Source organism: Gymnodraco acuticeps, unplaced genomic scaffold (assembly GCF_902827175.1).
Source record: "Gymnodraco acuticeps unplaced genomic scaffold, fGymAcu1.1, whole genome shotgun sequence".
Classification (NCBI taxonomy): Eukaryota; Metazoa; Chordata; class Actinopteri; order Perciformes; family Bathydraconidae; genus Gymnodraco; species Gymnodraco acuticeps.
The window spans coordinates 8,623,856-8,646,154 of record NW_022991154.1 but is presented as its reverse complement, the minus strand read 5'-3'; the positions used below and the strand labels follow the sequence as shown (position 1 = coordinate 8,646,154).

The 22,299-nt window shown below is 39.6% G+C and overlaps 1 protein-coding gene across 1 annotated transcript in view; it reads left to right on the top strand.

Annotated features, from left to right (window-relative positions):
• szt2 (SZT2 subunit of KICSTOR complex) overlaps positions 1 to 22,299 on the top strand; it is a 91,401-nt gene that overhangs the window by 46,174 nt on the left and 22,928 nt on the right. The window contains 11 exon segments of the mRNA XM_034237351.1: positions 648 to 732; positions 2,850 to 3,017; positions 6,445 to 6,636; positions 7,535 to 7,734; positions 8,641 to 8,807; positions 10,650 to 10,747; positions 10,889 to 11,021; positions 11,258 to 11,388; positions 12,261 to 12,308; positions 14,804 to 14,925; positions 15,574 to 15,759. Coding sequence (XP_034093242.1) covers positions 648 to 732; positions 2,850 to 3,017; positions 6,445 to 6,636; positions 7,535 to 7,734; positions 8,641 to 8,807; positions 10,650 to 10,747; positions 10,889 to 11,021; positions 11,258 to 11,388; positions 12,261 to 12,308; positions 14,804 to 14,925; positions 15,574 to 15,759 — 1,530 coding nt within the window.

The following is a 22,299-nucleotide window of genomic DNA, read 5'->3' as shown; positions in this document are numbered from 1 at the left end:
GAAGTAAACAAAGGGGTCCAATGCGGATTTTAGCCTTTGCAGACCATTTAAAATGTACAAAAACCTATAACACACTACAGGACAGGGAAAACCCCCAAATCCACATATAAGGGCCTCTTTAAATTAATATATATATATTGTTTATTTAATCAACAAACACAATTAATTTACTATTCTAAGCTAAACAAGAATGCTCTTACTGTGCTTAAAACAGATATCCTGGCTAAGCATTGGGAACAAATGTATACCGAGATTTTTTTTATTTGAAATAAAGAACATATAAAGTCTTTGGCCTTTTTTTTCTGCTGCTCTCTGATTTGTTATAGCTCTCCCAGAATCTGTTGCTGCCAGATCAATGTCTCAGCAGCAGTGTAAAGGTCTGGCTAATAAAACCCCAAAGTAAACCGTCTGACTGGTTTAAGTCCTGAAACTACTTAAAAAGATTTGTCGACTTGTAAAAGTAAGGCATTGCTGCTTGAACATTCACAAGTGCCTCCCTCTGTGAGTGCACCGCAAACAGCTCTGTACAAAGTGATCAAGAAGGGATCCATTCTGGAAACCTGTGGCAGAGAGTCAAATCACTTTGGCAAGTCTCATTGTGATGTTTGAGATAAATGCTGACTGGTGCTCTCCTGTTCTGTGTGCAGCACTACTTTCATTTGAGCGGAGACTTGGCCGACAGAGATATCTACCTCTACAATAAACCTGGAGCCCAGGGGACTGGAGGCAAAGGTAATCACACGCCCTCAGTCTCCCTCAGTGTGTGTGTGTGTGAGTGTGTGTGTGTGTGTGTCTACAGAAGACACAAATAAATTACAGCGCATATACTGAAATGTAGGATTAACCCCTTGGGATGAACCATGTCGTTTTCAAGGGGGTGCTAACATATTGTACAAACAGCAAGGAAAACTAAATCACGTCACAATACAACCACTACTTCAATCACAACACAGAAATGAAAGAAACACATGTGCACATTTGAAAAGAAGTGAATTGGTGGTCAATTATTCAGTGAAAACAAGTCAGTAGAGATGGGTTTTGAGGTAGTTGATCTAACAGAGGGCGGCTGTATGTGTTGCTTTGTTTGTGTTTGCCACATATTTCGCCTAACAAACATTGTGCTCCCTGCGACTTGAATATTGCACTAGTCCATTTAGATTTTCGATACAATTTCAGCAGCCACTGACAGTACCCCGCCCTGAGAAGTGCCCATGCTTTGTAACAGAAAATCAAAACCTTTTAAGTGGTTTGACCATTTTTTTTAAATAAATGATTCCTGTGTTATCAGGCCAAGAAATAGAGCTCAAAGGAGGCAGGTGTTGAAAAAACATTACAACTCAAACCCTTTTCTTCTTATCTGAGCCTGATACATTCTTTCTTTACCTCCGTCTCATTTTCTTTGCTGTAACCTCAGGTTATACTCGTGTACAATGACATTTTGCAGGCTTCTCTCTATGTAGCTTAAAATAGAAACAAATGAATAAAAGCAGTAACATATTGTTACATTGCAAGCCTACTATGGTGTCTCATCATAAACATCTCTTACATTATCACAATATTATCTCTCCATTTTTTTATTTTATACATACATAGCCACTTGAAAGTTGTATTTTCATGTATTCAAACTAACCCTCTTCCTAATTCATGTAGAGAACTGTTTGTCTTTGAACAACAACACTCTCATTTAAGGGTAGAGCGTCAGATTGGGAAAACAAACGCACCCCTAATTACACTGCGAGTGCTTTTGTGTTTCAAATTGCCAGTAGACTATGATTGTGCTTTTACTGGACCAGTACCACATGTTGATGGGCCAACAGCATGTGTCCAATGTAATCAATTTCTCAGGTAAAATGACATGATAGATACTGGGAGATCTTCAAAGGACCTCTATGCCTTTGGCTGTCTAATCATAAACACTGAGGCGAGGAACAGTTTGCTCCTTGCTCCTGCTTTTAGACTTTCTGTCTAACAATTATGTAATTGCTGTGTGGAAAAGCTCTGACTACATCTCATTAGTTTTGGCATCGGCAGAACAAAGTTGATGTCACCTGATCCCTGCCCGGCATGAAATAACTCTGATAGTCACTTTTGTTCTGTCAGCACATTGATAAAGCGTGTCTCAGCTGCTCTTATTATGTTTGCTGAATTCCAGTTGACTTTTTAAACACCAATGTTATTGCAGACCTTGACAGTGATAGGACTAGAGCCAATTCATAATAAATAATACATGTATTTATAGAGCATTTTTATAGTACTCAAAGAGCCCTTATATATTGTATAAAACCACACACAAAAAATAATGAACTCAACATGAATAACACATTAAAAGCAGTTTGAAAAAGCTGAGTTCTGTTGCAGTCTTCAATGTGTTTAGGGAGAGACTTTCAGAGGGAGGGGGCAGCTATGGAGAAGGCTCTGTCCCCCAATCCATTGATTATATATAAAATGATTTAGCCAGTATCAAAATGTACTGTATCATGTTTTGTTAGGAGTGGCAGGAATGTTTCGTTTTTCCGAAAAGCACGTGTGCAATAAAAGCCAGTAAAATTGAAGCATCCAAAGATCAACAATGGATATTAAGACTGTTTAAGATTCTACTGTGTATGTGTGTGTAACATCTAGGCTGCTGTGACACACAGTTAAGGTGGCACCATGGAAATTAAACCAAATCATATATTTTGTCAGCTAAATTGATTTTTGTCTAATAATGCCAAATCTGAATGGAAATAGCTTTTTTGGATAATTGTGATCAAAAGCAAATCATTTGTGACTCTGCAGGTAGAAGTTAAAATGGAGCTGACTAGTTTTGAGTCTTTTGGACATTTAACCATTTACCCCTGCTCTTTCAGGTATCGCCTGCATCTCCCTGTCATTCGTGGACGCCCATAATCGACCCCTTCAGGTTCAGGACGGTGCCGCCCTGCAGAGATCAGAGAACTGCACCACCCCCCTTCATCCAGAACACTTTGATGAGCTGACCACTGTGGGGAGGGTGGACTCCGTCAACATGAGCTCAGGTACATTTCAAAACTATTGCCAAACTCCATTAGGCCAGCTTTCCGGAATGTCTGAAGCTGGTTCCTGGTGGATGGTTAACGGTTAGGGTTTGTCATACAGGAAGTAGCACATCAAATGTAAATACTGTGCTCCATCCACAGAATAATGTACTTTATTTTACTTACTTATGTGTATTTCTACTTAAAGGGGACCTATCATGCAAAATGCACTTTTCGATGTCTTTTCTACATGAATATGTGTCCCCGGTGTGTCAGGGCACTCACAAAGTGTCAGAAAACACAACCCTCTCTCTTTTCCTCCATACCCAAATCTCTAAAAACGGGGCTGCAACGGAGCTGATACAGATTTGCGTCTAATATGACGTAATATCAGAAATGTGGACCCACGGCACAATCAGAAAGTTGCTATCAGAAACAATGCCCGACTGTTTTGGACGTAATATGGTCTTTGTTTACATTAGCAAGCATCGCTAACACTTAGAGCTAACCTGTACTGGAGAGAGCATGTGTAAAAAAGCAGGGAATATAAAAAGGAACTCACCTTGTGATAGACCGTCAAGAGAAAAAGCATTTGAGCTCCATACTGTTTCAGAAATAATCCTTGATGTGGTTTGGAACATGATGGTGTTTAATCACGGGAGCATTAAGCTGAGTATCTCGTAGAATTCTGAGCAGGCACAAGCACCCCCTCCTTTTGTGTGTTGAATGCAGAAAAGAGGAGCGTAACCCTGCTGTGGGCAGAAGGTTTTAGCGGCACACACATTTCTTTACAGAACTTTTTAAAGATGTCAGTTCATCCAGGTGTGTAGCTGCAGTGTTAGAAACCCTCCGATCAGTGCAGAGAGCAGCCTGTCACTCTAAAGGTCAATCCCCTCACAGTCATGAAAGATTTCTATGGTTTCTATGGTTTTATTCAAAGCTCAGAGGGTCGGGTAGGTAGAAAGAAGATGAACCAAACAGTAATCAGTAGGCTCCAAACTGAAAATAACATCTATGAGCAGTCGATTACAACAAATGGTGTCTGATCCCACTTCCAGCTCCACCTTCTGGTAGAAAATTCCGGGCTCCCTAGAGCAGGCTGAACTGCAACAAAAACTCATTCCTGCCAATGTCCATTAAGCTTCTCAACACTCAAATGTAATGTAATATCATTTAAAGTGTGGTTGTGGATTACATCACTATTCCCAGTATTGTCCTTACTGGGACAATGAAGTATATCATATTGTATTGTATATTATAGTATCGGATCCCATCTTATCGATCATATCTATTGTATCGTAACGTATTGTTCTTATTGTATCGTATCGTATCTTACATATCGTATTGTTCTTAGCATATCGTTTAGTTTCGTAACGTATAGTAACCTTTCATATCACATCGTATCATAATGTATTGTATTGTTTCGTTTACTAAAGCTTTAAGGGGGACTGCACGATAATGTTGTTCAGCAATGGACCGGTCTAATCTCTGGTGGGGCGCACTGTATATGCTGAATGTTGAAAGTTAGTGGTTTAGTTTATTTAAAACAAAAAATGGAGTACAATACTACATATGATTTCAGGTATTGCTCAGTGTGTGTGTGTGTGTGGGCTTTACTTACAGAATTGTAGAAGAACAGTGTATTTTAACATTGCTGAGATTCGCTCACAATGTCTGACAGACAGCCTCCAGATAATAAGATGTCTTTCTGATTGCAATGTGTTGAGTGTGCATTTAGACCTGCATTAATATATATGATTAATACATGCATAGATATCATATGCATAGTTGTAACATGACCAGTAGACTGAATCTGACCTGTGAAGTAAGTGCAGTTCCCCATCAGAATTACTGTTTGATTATCTTACAAGGTTACAGCAGTCATTGTATTGTATAAACGAATCTTTTGAGAATGATAAATTACAGTCATAAATGTCACGCTACGTCATGGGTAACAGTCTGGCTATTACATTTAAAGTCAAAATATTAAATCCCCCTTAAATTGAACTAGTAAATCTTCCTCGTAAATGACTTCAACTCTGTGATATGAATATGTGTGTTCCTGGAGGCGAGATGTGTTAATGTGACACTGCATAGCAGGTCCATAAATCAAAATGATAGCATGGTTTTGTGGGCTTATTAATATAATTGTGTTTATTAAGTGTTAGCCATACTCAAAGACAAAGAGGACTGCAGTTCTTACATTGATTGGTTTAGGGAATTAAAAATAGACCATCCTCAAATGGTGGTTTTAATTAATTAAAAATTACTGTGCAGTGAAAATAATTATTCATGTCACCATCTGTGCCTTTTTAAAGACATGTTCAAGAAATGTTAGTCAAAATAATAAACGTTGAATTGGTTTTGGAATTGGTGGTGAAGAAAGCAGTAAGGCATGTAGACAGTTAGCATTGGTGCAAGATCGCACAAATGTGTGGTTTCTTTATGTATGTCCTTATCTTGAACATGAGTGTTCATTTTCATCATATCTCTAAAGATGAACCGTATTACAGGGAGGGAGGTGTGTAGAAGCATTGGCTCTGTTTTTAAATATCAATATAAAAAAGTCAGGATAATTGTGATGTTTTTGAATGACACATTAGAAGATTAATAACCTCAAATCAGTACTCCTGCCCCAATATAAGGACCGCCTTTCCCATAATGCTGCTTCCTTACTAAAACTGAAAGTTAGCTATTTTTTACTCACCTCTAAGCCTACCATATTGTGTTTTTTTATAGATAGTCCTGATCTCTATGTAATAAAACAAGGCGAGGGAGGAGAGAGAAAGGGTGACTAGATTACAAATAATTGGATGTTTTTTTTTTTAGAGGTATACTCATAGGTGTTAGTGGGGGGGTGAAGGAAGTGAGGAGACTTCCTGTCATCTCTGAAGTCTCCAGTAATACAAGTTTCCTCAGGCGGGTGCTGAGGTAATTTTCAAAGGTTTCTGCAGCACAGATGGGTGACGGAGGAGGTAAAATAGGTGAGAGGTGAACAAAGCTGGATGTATCAAAATAACTGGATACAGCGTTGGAGGCGGGGCCTTGTTTATTCATATAAAAGTGGTGCATTAAGCCAAAATGGCCTGACTATAAATACAAATACATACATCTGAATGTAAATACAAGTACTTGGACGACTCGGGGACTTGAGCCCGGCAAAGAGCATGCACACCTGCGTCTTCCTTAAGCCCCGCCTCCAGTCAAGTCCGTCACGGAAAGTCACGTCTGCTCTCCAGATGAACGGATATGGAAAATAACTCGATTAGCTTTTAGCGCATTTTACAACTTTTAGACCCTAATTAAGATAAGGGATATCCAAGTGTTCTGACTGATGTAGATTTTCCTTTAAAAAAAAAAGTAAGATGCTTATATACAGATTCATTTCTATAATAATAATTTTGTGCAGGATTTTCCTCTTTAATGTTTTGTTATTTATGTGTGACAGAGCCCCAGCTGTTTGTGCGGTTTGACATCTGGGAACAAGGCAACGTCAGCCCCGCACAGCTGAGTGACAAACTGCAGGGGGCGCTGCGCCACGCTCTCTGTGACGTCATCATGGAGCTCAGAGTGCTGCCCAACCCTCTCTGTTTGGGGGGGGTTTGCTCTGCAACCAAAGCACAGAGGGAAGAGGCTAAAGGTGAGGTCATCATCAAGCATCTTTGCTGTGTGGACTTTATGTACTGTGTGTCATAATCAGACTCTTTCACGCAGTAAGCATTCCACTTCAAGCTAAGACATGTGTATGTAGGCCAAGACGGAGCTTTGCATCCCAAGGGCTCGGTTGACAAAAAGCATTGAGATTTTTTCATTGTATTTCAGAATATTGCAGAAAATAAACTCTGTGACTTGAAGCAGAAACTTAATTTGGACCTGTCAACCTTAGTTAGATGGAAATGACTCAAACCACTCAGAGAGGTGTCATTTTACAAATGTAGTCTTTTTATTTAAAGTTTTTTAGGTGTATACTTAACAGGAAATTGCCTACCGTACATATTTGTAGTTGAGTGGTTGAGTGGTTAAAGGACAGGTGTCGACAAGTACAGGGTCACATATACAGACAACAGAGAATTTACAAAGGAAGACAAATGATACAAGACCAGGGTTGTTAAGCAGGACTCTGTATACTTATCTGTATCAAGAATCCATACCCGTTAGCCATCTTGCATGGTGACAGGGCACTAAAACGAGTCAAACTTGAAAGAAATGCAGTCTGATGAACATAATAAATGCAGCATTACATTTTGGAAGTCCTTCTAGGTTACTTCCCTGTGAAAAGTAAAATAAAATGTTTCCTTTAGTGCCTTGATTACACTAAAGCTATAGGCTAATACAAGAAATATATATCTTTATGTGTGTCTCAATATGTGTATAAAAATACTTTTGAAAAACGTGTGGACTTATCAACAACTTTAACGTCATTGAATGCCTCTAATGAGAAAAACACTAAGAAGGATCATCATTTTAGAAGTCTTTATCGAAAATTCTGAAATTGCCTTGGATATGAACGCCTGATTTCTGTCTGTGGTGGTCTTCAGGGCAGTTGGTCCCGCTGCCTGAGGTGAAGGAAGTGAAGGACAGCCCCCGGCAGCGCAGCGGCTCCCGGGTCTTTAAAAGCAGCCCCTCTCCCATCACCCTCACCCAGGCTGGAGGCAGCAGCCCCCTGCCCGGGACCATCACCCCCGAGTCCACCACCCCCACCAGCAAGAGCACCCGCCGGAGCTTCTGGGACATACTGGTCAGTTTGTTTGTGTTAAATTGATAGTATAGGTGTTCTGAGATGTATTTGAATATGCTGACTGAAACAATGAATCAACTGGATCCACCTCCATGCGGGTAATGTTCATAGGGTTTTCTGAACATTTCTAATACCTAGAATGAATTACTCAATACCAGCTTATCAACATGTCTTGAATAGTAAAAGCCAACCTCTAATTAAATGAAAATGTCAGATGTAAGTGCTCAGGTATTCTTTTGAGTTGTTTGCCACATATATTTGAGATATTATTTCCGGTTGACATTAGGTAAATGTGCCTTAGGAATAGTCATATACCTTTTCACCATTTTGTAATTATGATTAAATATTTTGTGTGGGGAATTAGTGAATTACAATGTTAGTTCTATGTATAAATGAATGTTTTTACGAATGTTTCTGACATTGTTTGCCTGTTTTAATATTGTCAGTTTAGACTTTGTGGTAATATAATTTAGAGTTAGCTTTCTTTAATTTAAAGTTGTTGAAGCTTAATTGGATTCTAAGCATCAATCAATGTAAGAACTGGTTTGATTTAAAACCAGTTCTAGTGGTACACTCCATAGAAAAAAAACTACTGCTCTGATGCACTGCACTGAAAGACATGTTGTTCCATAAAATATGGAACATATATAAGCACACATATATACCAAGTTTAGATAATGATTCAGATCCGGTCTTGCAACACAAAGAAACAACCCTGAGTTCATAGACAGAGCTAATCTGAATGATGCTCTTATATACTGTGTATTTAGAATTAGTTGGCCATTTGTGAGTTTTAAACCATGATTGCATAACTACAGGAAGGTCTGGATTCAGTTTGTCTCTCTGAGCGAGTCCCTTTCCTGAGATCCTCCCATCCCTTTTATGTGTTCCTCTCTATCCTTGCAGAGTAAGCCAGATTCATCAGAGCTGGGCAGCCCAAAGACCACTGACGACATCGTGCAGGAGAAGGGAGAGGAGGGCAAAGCAGCCCGACGGAGGCACAAGACGGAGAGTGTGAAGCAGCAGTGGAGCCAAGAGAAGGCTCTGGCTGTGGAGCTGGAGCAGGCCCAGAGGTGGAGTACCTCAAGCATTATCAGGAACATCACAGCATTCAACTAATACCAGACACCGCTAAGGCTCACCACAGAAAAGCCCCTGTAAAACAATTTCCATATTGATTGATATTCAGATCCCTAAGTGGGCGGGACAATGCACATGTTTGATTGACAGTCAAATTGCCTAAGAAACTCACTGTACACCCTACATATACAGTCTATATGTACACAACTTATCCAGCAGGAAAACAGCGCACAGACACATTTAGAGACCAGCTGGCTATAACATACACTGAACAAAAATATAAACGCAACCCTTGTGTTTTTGCTCCCATTTTTCATTAGCTGAAGTCAAAGATCTAAGACTTTTTATAAGTACACAAAAGGCATATTTCACTCCAATATTGTTCACAAATGTTTCTAAATCTGTGTTAGTTAGTAAGCACTTCTCCTTTGCCGAGATAATCCATCCACCTCACAGGTGTGGCATATCAATATGCTGATTAGACAGCCTTAGGTTGGTCACAAAAAAAGGCCACTCTAAAAGTTTTATCTTGAAAAGAGACATTTATTACTGTAGGAACGGGGTGTCAGAAAACCAGTCAGTATCTGGTTTGACCACCATTTGCCTCACGCAGTGCAACACATCTCTTCACATTCCTGCAGTCAGCAGGCACGCTCCCTCAAAACTTGCGACATCTGTGGCATTGTGCTGTGATATGAAAGAGCACATTTCAGAGTGGCCTCGTATTGTGACCAGCCTAAGGCACACCTGTACAATACTCATGCTGTCTAATCAGCATTTAGATATTCCACACCTGTGTGGTGGATGGATTATCTTGGCAAGGCAGACGTGCTCAATAACACAGATTTAAAGGTCCCCTATTATTGAAAATGCACTTTTTGATGTCTTTTAAACATAAATATGTGTCTCCGGTGTAAGGAGACTCATAAAATGTCTCTGTTCCTCCTTACCCACATCTCTAAAAAGGGGACTCAACGGAGCTGATCCAGATTGGCTGCCGATATTACTTAAAATCGGAAATGTGGGCTGGCTTTACACCCACGGCTCTATCAGAAACGTCGCTATCAGAAACAATGCGCGACTTGTTTTGGAAGTGATATGGTTTGTGTTTACATTGGCAAGCATCGCTAACACTCAGAGCTAAACTGTACTGTAGAGAGTATGTGTAAAAAAGCAGGAAGTAAAAAAAAAAGGAACTTACCTTGTTGTAAACCCGCAAGAGAAAAAGCATTTGAGCTCCATACTGTTTCAGAAATAATCCTTGATGTGGTTTGGAACATAATATGGCGTTTCATCACGGCAGCATTTAGCTGAGTTTCTGGGTAGAATTCTCCTGGAGGAGCTCTCCTCTCTCTCTTTAAAGCTACGGACCCAGAGTCAGCACTTTAGTAACAAGGCTGAAATAGAGGGGTATGAGGCACGGCTAGAATTGGTGATCTGTTTGGTATTTTGAGCAAAACACTTCAGAGACATGTTTTTTTATATATCTGAGACCTGTAATATATGCCTGAAAATAGTATAATAGGAAACCTTTAAACACATTTGTGAACAATATTTGAGAGAAATAGGCCTTTTGTGTACATAGAAAAAGTCTTAGAACTTAGATTTTGGCTCATGAAAATGGGAGCAAAAACAAAAGTGTGTACTTTTGTTCAGTGTATATAGCATTAAGCGGCTGAATAGATTTGACTAAGAATTTGGCGCCCTCAGATCCATAGCTTAAGAAAGTTGAATATTAAACCTACATGCAAACAATTGGTGGACACATGTATGTTTTTATTCAAAAAAATGCTAAGTCAAGCGGAGGAGACATGAATGTGTTTGTGTTGGTGCAGGAGGCAGGTGGCCCAGTTGGAGGAGGGCGATGCGGGCGCTCTGCACCCCGTCTACCAGCTCACCTGCCAGCCATGGATCACCTTCATGGCTGAACTCGGTAAGTGTCATATTCCCTAATGCATGGAACAAATACGTTCGCTGCTTTGACAGATACAAGGGTGTTATATTCTGTATTCTGAAGTATCTCTCACTTTCTGTTTTTCTTTTCTTTCTCTCTGACCTGGCTGCCAAACACCAGGGTGCCCCTCCATCCAGCAGTGCACGGCTGACGTGGCTTCACACTTCCTACTGCCCTCCATCTTGGCAGAGATTGTCAATTTAGTCAGCTCCCTGGCAAATGACACAACAGTGAAGGCTTTTGAAAAGACAAGGTGAGTTGTGTGTTGCTTATGAAATGAGAAAGCCTTGTTTAGAGCTTATACAACGGCACACAACCGTGCAATGCAAAACCAATCATCATCAGGTAGAGGATCTCGTATTATCTTATAACCCTTCATTCTTATATACAAACCTGAGTAGATTGCATTTGTGTTCTAAATATCTTAGACCATCATCGTTTTATACATCATAGTAATATGTATATTTGGTTTGTTTCTTTCATTTCTAGGTGTCCAGCATCTGGGGAAATGTTTGTCCCCTGTCCTCTTGTCCAGACCCTCAGCCAGCCTCCAGACGCTACGAGGAGCTTCATTCTCATTGGCCGCAACTTCCACCAGTGGCACTGCAGCACAGAGCAAGGTAAATGCCAATTCCAGTGTTTCTATAGCTTGTTTTAGCAGAAGATTGTGCTCTGCCTGTAGGTATTTTAATTTAAAAATACCTCTGGCATTCTGCACAACTTTTATCTTATTCACAAACTCATTCTTATAACAATTATTCAGTTGAGGCAATTCACACTTTTTTACTCGGGTTATTACAAAATGTACGTGTTTTTTTCCGCTTTTACCATGTTTAAAACAAGTTACGGGAAATGTATAATAAGTTGGTACATAATGAAAAATGATCTGGGGAGAAAACCATTGTTGACACACTTTGATGATGACGCTGAAAAATGTTGAGGAATAAACTCTACTTTAGTTGAATAATAGCTGCAGTTACATGGACAATATTTGTTCAATTCGATTGAAATGGAATTTGAATGAGGTAATGCAATAAGATGTAGGTTTTCAGGTTTGTGCAAAGTGGCGTATTTCAATCTTGTCGGCTATACAGTAGAATATACAGTATGAGAAGAATTAGATCAGAATCTTAATAGATATAACTGGGCAAATGTATTTTAGGATTGCCCCACATCAGGTCCCGATGCTAGCAGCGACAAGAACTACGGTTTAAGGTGGTCTGACTTTTAAGGTGGACCAGCTGAACGATTTCTCCAAAGAGACTTGTTTGTTCTTTTTTAAACATCACTAGTCTGAGCATGTTTTGTGTCGAAGCTTTCAACATGCACTCCTTGCTGCTTCTCTTTGTTTCTGTGTTTCTTTGTCCATGCTAGCAGACGTCTAACGCTTTGGTGTGATTTGCAAAGTGTGTGCTTACATCAGTTTGTGTCCATGTGCCGTGTGCTTCACTGTCCTTGCCTTGCTGTTTGTTCCATCTCTGTTTGCCTACAGAAGACTGTTCAGATGAGGAAAACATCGCAGTGCTAAATAGGTTCACACGTAAGTTTGCCTTTCAGGTTAGATCTTCAATGCTGAGGAGATGTTTGATATTGTTGTTTGAAGCAATGGTAGTGCTTAATATACATGTTTGATTGATTTATTAAATATATGTATCAAACAACACATCTTAAAAGGGGACACAGTGCAATTAGATTTCAATCTTAAAGACACTTCTAACCTTTTTACATCAAACAAAAAATCATATCAAACTTTATTTATTTAGCACTCATACGCAAAGTTAACAAAAAGTGCTTCACAAGCCAAACACATACATAATACATAGAAATAACAATACTTCCCCTCTCCACTCCCAATAGTAAACATATCTATATCACATAGCTTTGCGATTAATACAAGACTAATATAGTTCAATTAAAAGCCAAAGTTAAAAGATGGGTCTTGATTATACATAAAACACAAGACATAGGACCCGATATTTGTGCATCAAGGTGCGAGGCGCTAAGCAATGTCTAGTAGTGGATAAAGAGAGGGAGATTTCTAGAGGTTTATGTGGGTAAACCTTGCCCAACTAAAGTGAAACATAACCTGGTTTGGCAATGACCGCCTCTCCTGCTCTCTGACTGTAGGGCTCTGCCAGACATCAACAACAGCATCACACTGCCAGCATTTCACTCACCAGCTAGCTAGTGCAACGGCAATTTGGGTACAAATGATAAGAGTACCTTCACTGAAATTGGAAAAGTGCCAAGCTTAGATATTGTCTCTTTTTGAGCTAACTAAAGTGCATTTTGGCCAGATCAAATGCCATCGTTTAAAGGCAACTGCTTCTGAACACAGACCAAGATCATATTAGAGGAAATAATCTAAAACACCTCTTTACTATCAGAACGCAAGTTCAAACAACTCCAACTAACCTTTTTATTTCAGTTACTTACAGAAGTTAATAAGACCATACAAAATGTATGAAAGAGCCGTGCCAACATAAGCTGCACAGGCAGACATCAGTGAGTCCAATATGTGTATTTGAAACACAATGAAAAGGAAAATAAATAACATAAAAACATTAAATAAAAGGGATATTGACCCATTTTATTACAATTAATGGCTTATAAATCAATTACAGTTTTATTGTTGTTCAAGTGCATTAATAAATAGTCAAAAGGTTCAGTAGAAGCCCGGTGTGAACTCAGAAGCACACATCCGAGATCAGGCAGGCAGAACTTAAGGCCAGAAGCTAAGCACACCGTCATCATTTCCTTCCTAACTGCACTGCATATTGTTACTTGAATGTGGAAAATATTTAAGACAAATACTAACTTTCCAGACAAGCATTACTCGAATGTGTTGGAATCGCCTCACTCTATCAGCAATGAACCAAGGTTACGTTACGCAACCCAAACTTTTTAATGATGGGTCAAGCCTAACTGTGGAAGCCTCTCAGAGAAGCCTCATTCAATTAGTGTGGCCTATGGGCAGTTCCCCAGTTGATGTGTTTTTAAAGCCATGGTAAGGGGCTGCCCAGTGCCTGTTATCCTCCACTTTAGTTAGAACAGATGCCGACAGTCAGTAGGAGTCGGTCTTCTGTCTGCTTTTGATTCATACTGCTGTGCCGTTTCACTGAGTTCCTCTGGAAAACAAGAGAGCTGCAGACTGATATGATGTCTGACAAACTGAATATTTAATCAAAAGTCTTGGCCAAGGAGAAACAGAAGATGAACAATAGCAGTGTGCAGTCACCTTGTCTCTCACCATCCATTCTGATCACAGCCACTCTCTGTCCCTACATCCCAAACACTGCCTGCAGTAAGCTTCTCTTTCCAAAGATGAGTCATTCCAATGACTCCTCAAATCTAAGTCAGAACAATCTTAGGCTCAGATTCAGGTTATTTATTTATGACTCCTACTTACTATCTCCTTTACCTGGCACACCAGAGAACACTCAGGCAGTCTATATATTGGCACAAAGGATCTGGTGCTTGGTGATATATGTGACCAAAGACTTACTTAAAATGTTCACAGGAAAAGGACATTCTAATATGAAAATGCATGAAATCTAAACTGGAACATAATAAAACAAATGCAAATTAATCACATTACCAAGTTTGACCCCAACTTCCTCCTGTAATTACAGCACAGATTTTTACAATAAATTGCCTGTGCTAACTAGTTTCTTATGTCTTAGCATATGCCCTGTGTAGCACCCACGATACAGAGGGCAATCACAGCGGCAATCATAGTGTCCAAAAACTGCCCTTAATTCACAAACCTTGTTATAATAAAGAAAAAACCCTCTGATTTCTCCTACCAGTTTGTCATGCACTTCTATATAACAACACAATACATGTATTTATTTCATCTCCGCCCAAAAATACAACTAAACCCTATCTCAATCCTCATTAATCACAGACTATTATTGTGATCAACACGATTGCATTTGATTAAGCAATTGACACTCGAATTGATGAATTTAGGTATATATATGAATGGATAGGAATTAGCTCATAAATGACTTAACGCCTCTCTGTTCCTCACAGCTCATAAGGGCTTCCAGCGCTTCGAGGCTCTGGAGCACAGCGATGGGTTCAGCCCCAGCCAGGCCGGGGCAGGACTGGCCCCCCGCCAGAGGTTCCTCTTCATCTGCATCGTGGACAAAAAGGTTGGGATATGGAAGTCTTAGTGCTGTGAATGTGCCTCCAGACAAGAGTTCTTACTAACAAAAGGTCCTGATTGATTGAGATGTGAATACACCTCTGATCCCTGAATTGCACTGCCCCTCATGTCCATTTAAAAAAAGATCTCACTTAGATTCAGGAGTAAATCAGCATGTGTGTACATATTTGTACAGGTTTTGACACGTGTTTGAGATGTTTTCCTTTGATCCCAAATGACAACAAAGGTACAGTGCAGATAATTGGAAACAAATAAAAACAGTAGAGTCACATTACATAAAGAGTCAAGCACTAGTTGTAATACAATTAAATAAGTACAAATCCATGGTAAAAAACAAGTGAACATCTACAACTATTGAAGTAACAGCCATAAGTAACAAGTTTAAATAAAGGTTATATTGCATATAGCAGTTATTGCACAGAATATGTTTATTGTAATGATCAGTGTTATCGTACACAAGTGTTACAAAGCCAATACTAGCTAATTAATAGATTATTTTTTGTATTAATCCATTACTATTTTAGGATGGTTTTCACTCTCTTACCACTTGTCCTCCCTGAGATTTAAAAGCCACAGATATGTGACATATTATCACATGTATGTGTTGGACTCATAGTTGCCCTCTTTGCCTCAGGTGACTCTGTACAACTATAACTGGTCTGTGGACCTGGGCTCCTCTCTGAACCGCGAGCTGCTCCGCCTGGTGAGGTGGCAGAACGCCCGGGCGCACGTGGTGCACTGCCTGCTCAACCAGAAGATGGGCCTCTTCCATCACTACTGCTTCTCTGACGCACCCATCCACGAGCTGGACTACAAGCAGGTAGAGACACAGAGCAGAGGGAACATGTAGAACAATGGACTAGTTCACTTAGCATTTATTTGTTTCTTAAAAATATTGGTTATTCCTATTACTGATATTCATAGTGAAAATTGCCCTAGTTTAAAAAAATGGGAGACTATTCAGGCTTTAAAGGAATACATCACGGTTAGTCCAATTCCAGGCAGATATTCCATTTGTCTTTATTATTATGTAATTATAAAGTTATTATATTATGTTTTTCATTATAATGTATCCCGGTGGATCAAATGAATAAACATAAGCAATACTTTCACATAATAAAGAATCAAGATATAGAAATATCTCAATTAAAGAAAAAAGACAAAGAGAAGAAGGCATATTGTGCTTTATCCTTTCCTGTTATTCTATTGTTGTTGCAGGTGTCTGGCCAAGCTGGATTTTTATTTTGTCAACTGTGTCTTTTCAATACAAATCCTCCATAGGTATAAAAAGCAAATAATGCAAATTCCCCAAAAGATTACTGGCAAATAAAACAAACTAATTTGCGTTACATGCTACCAAGCCCAAGTCCAACGAAGCAGGAGCCCAAGACAATTCCACGACTTCAAAAGAAAATGTACTCCAGTTCTACAGTCCTGATTAAAACAATACACTTACACTAAAGCCAGCATTTTTAGGAAATTAACTACATCTTAAAATAGATATTGAATCAATTCCAGTGGAAACAATTTTCCAGTTGTCATTCAGTGTAAAAGCTGTCACTAAACTCCATCCATATTCCTGTTAGCTGCAGCTCCTTTCATGGTGTTTCGTCTTTATACAGCTTATTTTCTGTTTTGAGTGTCTCAGCATGTATTTAATATTGAGAGCTGCAGATCAATATTCCAATGATGGACTTGGCAGCAGAAACCAAAACAAGATTTCTCAGCCATGATGTGACTCAGCATTCTTATTATTCTTGATTCTTGCCCCCGCTGTATTTCCTGCCATCTCACTTTGATGACCAGCTCGAGCTCAGAGAATCCAGTGACAAAAGTGTTTTCTAAGCATATTTAACAACCCGTCTGTCTTTACACTCGTACTCCCGCTGTCCTCCACACTCACACTATGAGTCAGCTGTCATATCCACCTCCATGTTCCCTCTAGTGGTGCAGAGAGACTTCCACAGGAAAACACCTGCATTTACATATGATCGTGAAGAATTTAGATTTTTAACAGTAGGCTTGAGGTTTTACAGGCTGTGAAATTGCAGTTATGGTAACCACATTCACAACATGTTATTCCCTTCCTCAAAATCTGCCATTGCAGAAATAGAAAAAGATATAAGGTATAACCTGCTGGGCTGCGGGTTTATCTCAGTGATTGGCCTTCACTGTGTCTGAAACAACCCATTAAAACCAGGTGGCACAGACATACTGCTACATCTGCAGCCAGGGATATAATAGCATTTCAAATAACACATCATTATGATTATCATAAGGACATCTACATTATATTTTACTGTCACAATCATTGTAGTTGTAACAAAGTTCTGTGCTGCCTAAACAATGTATGGTATGCCACATTTCATTGATCTTTCTAATTTAAAGTCACTTTGAGCTGGATATTATCCCATTAAATGTTACAATTTAATCATTAAAAAAATAAAAGTGATATTTTTTAAAAGCAAGGATTGAGCTCCAAGGCAGCTTTTATGAAAAATGTTCCTTATAACAACAGTGCACATATCAAACTGAATGAAGGACTGGGTGATATGGAGAAAATATCACCCATGATCAAACATCATGATTGCTCTAATCAAATATTTAGATACGGGAATTGCAACATTATTGTCGGGTTGACTAATAATTATATTCCAAAGTGACATTTATTTTGTAAATAGTTAGTTGATAAAAGCAAATAATAGAACAGCTGGGAATAACAGTTCAGAAACTACATATCTTCTATAATGCAGCCTATACTTATGCTATTACCATATCAGAAATGTAATCTAGTCTCATATCATGTCAATGCTATCATCTTGATATACTGAATGTGGGAAAATCATTATTTGAATGAAGATTTTTAAATAAGACTGAATTACCCACCAGACAAAGTAAGTCCTGGAAAGGCCGGGTTCATCGAGTGGTTTGTCGTCAAAATAATAATATCACCTGGTATGATAATGAATGTGGCAGCTTTCCCTGCACAGACTGTGTGTGTGTGTGTGCAGCACAGACTGTGTGTGTGCAGCACAGACTGTGTGTGTGCAGCACAGACTGTGTGTGTGCAGCACAGACTGTGTGTGTGCAGCACAGACTGTGTGTGTGCAGCACAGGCTGTGTGTGTGCAGCACAGACTGTGTGTGTGCAGCAGTGAAGAATGCAAAAGGCACTGAGTGATTACTTGATACTTATTCCTAAATTGAATTTGTGTTTAATCATATGCTATTTGTCCAGCTAGTGTCCCAGCATAACAAGAACATGCTCAGTTGGGTGTTTGGGTTAATCGGGCCCAGCAGCTCACCTTGCAGGCCAATAAGGCAAGGATGACATATAGCATGCATTGCGTTAAGTATAAAAGGAGAACGGTTGAAAAATACAGAAAAAATGGTAAAATCCATTGTTTTGCTCCTGCGTTGTTGTGTGGAACATGCCACAGTAGACATTTGTCAGAGCAGCATTTTACAGCAAATAAGACACCAAATGCCCTTTTAGCATTCCCCCTTCGGCCAATTACAAAACAAGCTCAAAGAATAGAAAGAAACCAAACTTTTCCTTTCCCTCCGATGGCCCCGCGCTTCATCGCCGCATCACTAATGAGTCCGGACAGAAGGCAGAGTCAGAGCAGCAGAAAATGTGCCGGAACAGAGCTTCATCTGTCACGGCCCTGATAAGAAGCAGAGGGAGCACCAGTGCGCAGTTTGACCCCCTCAGCCTGGAGCCCTGCTGCACACTGCCGGGGCATCTGTCCCCCCCCGCTCCGCTGAACTAACGTGCCCAAAAGTTCCTCTCAACAGCAACCAGGGCCCACCATCAACGCTTTGAAAATCTGATAGTATTAACATAAATATTAATGATTTATAAAGGAAGGGGATGAGCCGACTCGATTTCCTGAGGAGCTGAGATCCCCTAATGATCGAGATCTCCTCCAAGATGTTGGGAGAAGATCTCCAACGTCTTGCTTCAATCGAGATGTTTTCTGTTGTGGCCCTTGTGCGTTACTTTGTGTAATGGAACATTCTGGAGCAATGGAGTCGAAACACAGAGACCCAGGGAGAGTTGGAACTTGATGTCAAACACTGAAGGTTTATTCTGAAGTTACGGCCGGAGAATTGACAAGACATGTGCTGCAGCCACGACGAGTTGACACAGCGGTTGCCCGACCAATTCTGAAGAGGTTTGAACTAGTTCAGAGTGTATAATCAACATTCTTCATTAATAAGACTTAACAAACAAGGCACTAAATCTAACTAAAATTGTCGTACATGGCAAAGAATGTACACCAGTGGGACCTACGCACCCGATAAGAAGGACTCCCAGATGTCCACAAACAATAAACTATCTCAGGTCAGCCTGTGCTTGGTCACGAACTGGCAGCAACAAAGAGCCAGAGCTGCTCCTCCTTAAGAGAGATAGAAGCAATACCCCAAGGCCGTAGACCTTTACCATGGGAAGGAGAAAGTGAAAGGAGAAAGTGATGGACTGAGGCTGCGTTTCACTTCGGTTAAATGGAATCCTTGCTTCCCTCACTTGCGTCGTTTCCCTGCGTTTAGTCCCTCCCACCAGGGAAGCATGGAGGGACGCAAGGAAACCACGAGAAGCAGGGAAATGAGTTTTAAGAGCAATGGGACGTCCTTTCCTCCGGAGCGTCACGTGAAGCGACGTCCGTTTGTGATGACGCTGCACAGCTGATCGTCTGACAGCAGCTCTATCCCCGTTATTTTCACACACCCCCCCCGCCTCTGTTAGTACACATTTACTGACACAAACATTTGTATCATCTGTTGTAGATCCCAATAAATAAAATAAAATAAGAACTAATTCTCAAAAAAGATAAACGCCATTCTTAAAATGTATAAACGAACATTAGTTTGATTAATATTGATTAGAGTGCACAATATAAATAAAATAATTGAGAGAAGAAAAAGAGATATGTTAACTATCAAAACCCAGTTATATTAACATTCATTGGACTGCACACTTTGTGTGTTTGTGTGGATATGTAGCATGTTAACATTTTAATAGCACTTAATGACTGACTGAATGGAAATGACAATAAATGAAAATGTAAAACTAAAAAAGCGATCATGAAAATGTTTCCAAAAAATGAATAAAATGATTTTTGACCACTTTGTTGTTTAGATATATCACATATTTGTAACTAAATGAAACATGAATTGAAACAAAACACGGTATAAACTGAGGAGTGACTCCCGTGAGGTTCATGTATTTTCTTCACTCCGCTGGGAAACGGCTCTCATGTCAAGAAGCATCAGATCAGTGCATGCACTGCATCGTCCAATCAGTGAGCGATACACAGTAAGGGGGCGGGGCGAGTGTCTGAGGATTTCATCGGAGGATGGTCTGGTGGTTCCTCGATTATCGCTCCTCCATTATCGCTCCTCGCTCCTCCGGCAAAAATAAGGCCATAATCAACTTCCGGTGAGACCGAGACCGAGGAGCGAGGAAATGTAAAATAAGAGAAGTGAAACGCAGCCTGGGTTGAAGGTTAGATACCTAACCAAATGTTCTGTAACAGTTTGTATTGATTAAGAAGGCTGGCACCATCATCAGCAGCAAACCAGACAATGTAGGAGTTGTGTTGGAGAGGACTCTGATAAACGTTATCCATTATGAATAATCCTGACTACCCTCTCCGCAAACTACTGGACAGACAGAGGAGCTCGTCCTACAACAGACTGATTCCGCCTCGCTGTCACGAGAACTGATACAGTAGATAAGATAAGATGGACCTTTATTAATCCCGTGGGGAAATTCAGTAGTACAAGCAGCAACAGGGTAAGCGTGAAAAACAGGACAGCACAGATTCACACAGATTAATACAATCAAAAATAAAATCAAGAAACGTTTTTTAAATGATAATAATAATAAAAGACTATGAAATAGGAGATGAGTAAAAATAAGAATAAAATAACAGTCAGCATTAATTCAATTCAATTCAAAACCTTTATTTATCCAGGTAAAATCCCATTGAGATCAATGATCTCTTTTTCAAGGGAGACCTGCAGCAGTAGGTTCCACAAGAAGACATAAACAACAGAACAACAAAAGGACATCATACAGCAAAATGTACAGGGATTACAATTTACATATTTAACCACAAGTACAGGTACCAACAGCATCTGATTTTGTAGCATCCAACCGAGCTTTCAAAACATGTAGTGGTACTAGCTTGGTAATTTATACATATTTGGTCATATAAATTATGAAGTACGAAATGAGTTAAAGTGAAAAGTGAAAATGGACATCTGTACATATAGTGACATATATATCTACATATTTGGTCTACTAGTAATATATTAACATGGGTTGTGGAAACAGTGTATATTTATGTCCAGTGATATTATTATTATTTTATTTTTTTACATTATTGACCCCTTGTTGTGCAGCCTGATGGCTATAGGCACAAAGGACTGTCCGAGGTGCTTGGTGCTGTGTCGTGGAGGGATGAGTCTGTGGCTGAACGTACTCCTCATCTTCACTAGCTCTGCATGGAGTGGGTGGGAGGGGTTCTCTAGGATGCTGTCGAGCTTCCTCCTCGTCCTCCCCTCTGCCACCTCCTCCAGATTGTCCAGTTGTACTCCAACTACAGAGCTAGCCTTCCTCACAAGCTTGTTCAGCCTACCAGTGTCCCTAGTGTTTGTGTCTCCACCCCAGCACACCACGGCAAAGGAATATCATTCCTGCCAACAGCAATATCCCTATCTACAATCTACAACACCTCCCCTCTGTCTAGCAGATAACTCCTAAGTTTTCAGACGTTTTCTAACTTATTCTGTATGTTTTATATTGTGCTTTCTTAAGATACTCTATAGATATAGTTATGTATACTGTTCAGTGTTTCCCCTACCATTGTCTTGGAGGGGCGCTGCGCCCCGCCAACGTAGCCCCGCGCCCCCCCTGAAATTCAAGGTTTAAAATAAATATATATAATAATTATTTATTTATTTATTTTATTAACCTTTTTTTTTTTTTATATATATATATATAGCACCAAATTGCAACTAATCTATATCTACTGTCACTTTTCACATTGAACATGTGCTCTTTTATTAAATAAACTAAATGCTTTCATTTTAAGTTGTGAGTTTAGTGTTTTTGACCCTAAGAAACACTGATGCATTAATCAATAACAATAATCCACAGCTCCTCTCTCTGCTCCAGAGGATTTAAACAAAATATATCCCAATGCCACCCCCACGCTCAGGCAGCACCCCCACAAAGCAGTAATCCTAGGGGAAACACTGCTGTTTATGTATATATTTACTGTTTATTTATTTTAAAAAAATCCCAATTTGGGATCAATTAATTATATAAATGAAGTCAAATCTTTATTTCA